At 64.4% G+C, this 1,070-nt stretch overlaps 1 protein-coding gene across 1 annotated transcript; it reads left to right on the top strand.

Annotated features, from left to right (window-relative positions):
• Window positions 1–245: 245 nt before the first annotated feature.
• On the top strand, window positions 246–402 carry LOC104536280 (S-antigen protein-like; the record flags this gene model as incomplete). The annotated part of the gene is made up of 1 exon (XM_010178842.1): window positions 246–402. A coding segment is annotated over one exon (157 nt), but the record flags the coding sequence as incomplete, so codon positions are not given.
• Window positions 403–1,070: the final 668 nt, after the last annotated feature.

Genomic DNA, 1,070 nt, shown 5'->3' with positions numbered 1-1,070 from the left:
GGAAACGCCGGTCCACGATGTAGATCCCTGCGGTGGCACCGCGTCAGGGACACAAACGGTTGGGGACCCGGGGACCCGGAGACCCAAGGACCCAGGGGTTTGGGAACCCAAGGACTCAGGGACCCAAGGACCTAGGGACCCAAGGACCCAGGGGTTGGGGACCCAAGGACCCAGGGACCCAAGGACCCAAGGACCCAAGGGTTGGGGATCCAGGGACCCAGGGACCAAGTGTTTGGGGATCCAAGGACCCAGGGACCCAAGGACCCAGGGGTTGGGGACCCAAGGACCCAGGGACCCAAGGATCCAGAGGTTTGGGGACCCAGGGACCCAAGGACCCAAGGACCCAAGGGTTGGGGATCCAGGGACCCAGGGACCAAGTGGTTGGGGACCCAGGGACCAGAGGTTTGAGGACCCAAGGACCCAAGGACCCAGGGACCCAAGGACCCAGGAGTTGGGGACCCAGGGACCCAGGGACCAAGTGGTTGGGGATCCAAGGACCCAGGGACCCAAGGACCCAGGGGTTGGGGACCCAAGGACCCAGGGACCCAAGGATCCAGAGATTTGGGGACCCAGGGACCCAAGGACCCAAGGACCCAAGGGTTGGGGATCCAGGGACCCAGGGACCAAGTGGTTGGGGACCCAGGAACCCAGGGAGCCAGAGACCCAAAGACCCAAGGACCCAAAGGTTTGGGGACCCAGGGACTCAAGGACTCAAGGACTCAGGGACTGGGGACCCAGGAACCCAGAAGTTTGGGGACCCAGGAACCCAGGAACCAGGGACCCAAATGGTTGGGGACCCAAGAACCCAAGGACCCTGGAGTTGGGGGACCCAATGACCCTGATATTTGGGGACCCAAGAACCAGGGACCTAAATGGTCGGGGACCCAAGGACCCAGGGGTTGGGGACCCAGGGACCTGGGGACGCAGGGTGACCCCCACTCATGAACCTGGGACCCTTCCCACGGACCCAGGCATTTGAGGACCCCCCACCCATGGACCCTGGCACCCAGGGACCCCCCATCCATGGACCTGGGACCCTCACCCATGAACCTCAGCACCCAGGGACCCCC

Source organism: Mesitornis unicolor, unplaced genomic scaffold (assembly GCF_000695765.1).
Source record: "Mesitornis unicolor isolate BGI_N332 unplaced genomic scaffold, ASM69576v1 scaffold43242, whole genome shotgun sequence".
NCBI classification, from domain to species: Eukaryota; Metazoa; Chordata; class Aves; order Mesitornithiformes; family Mesitornithidae; genus Mesitornis; species Mesitornis unicolor.
Note: the sequence above shows the minus strand (reverse complement) of the source record. Positions and strands in the feature narration are given on the sequence as shown.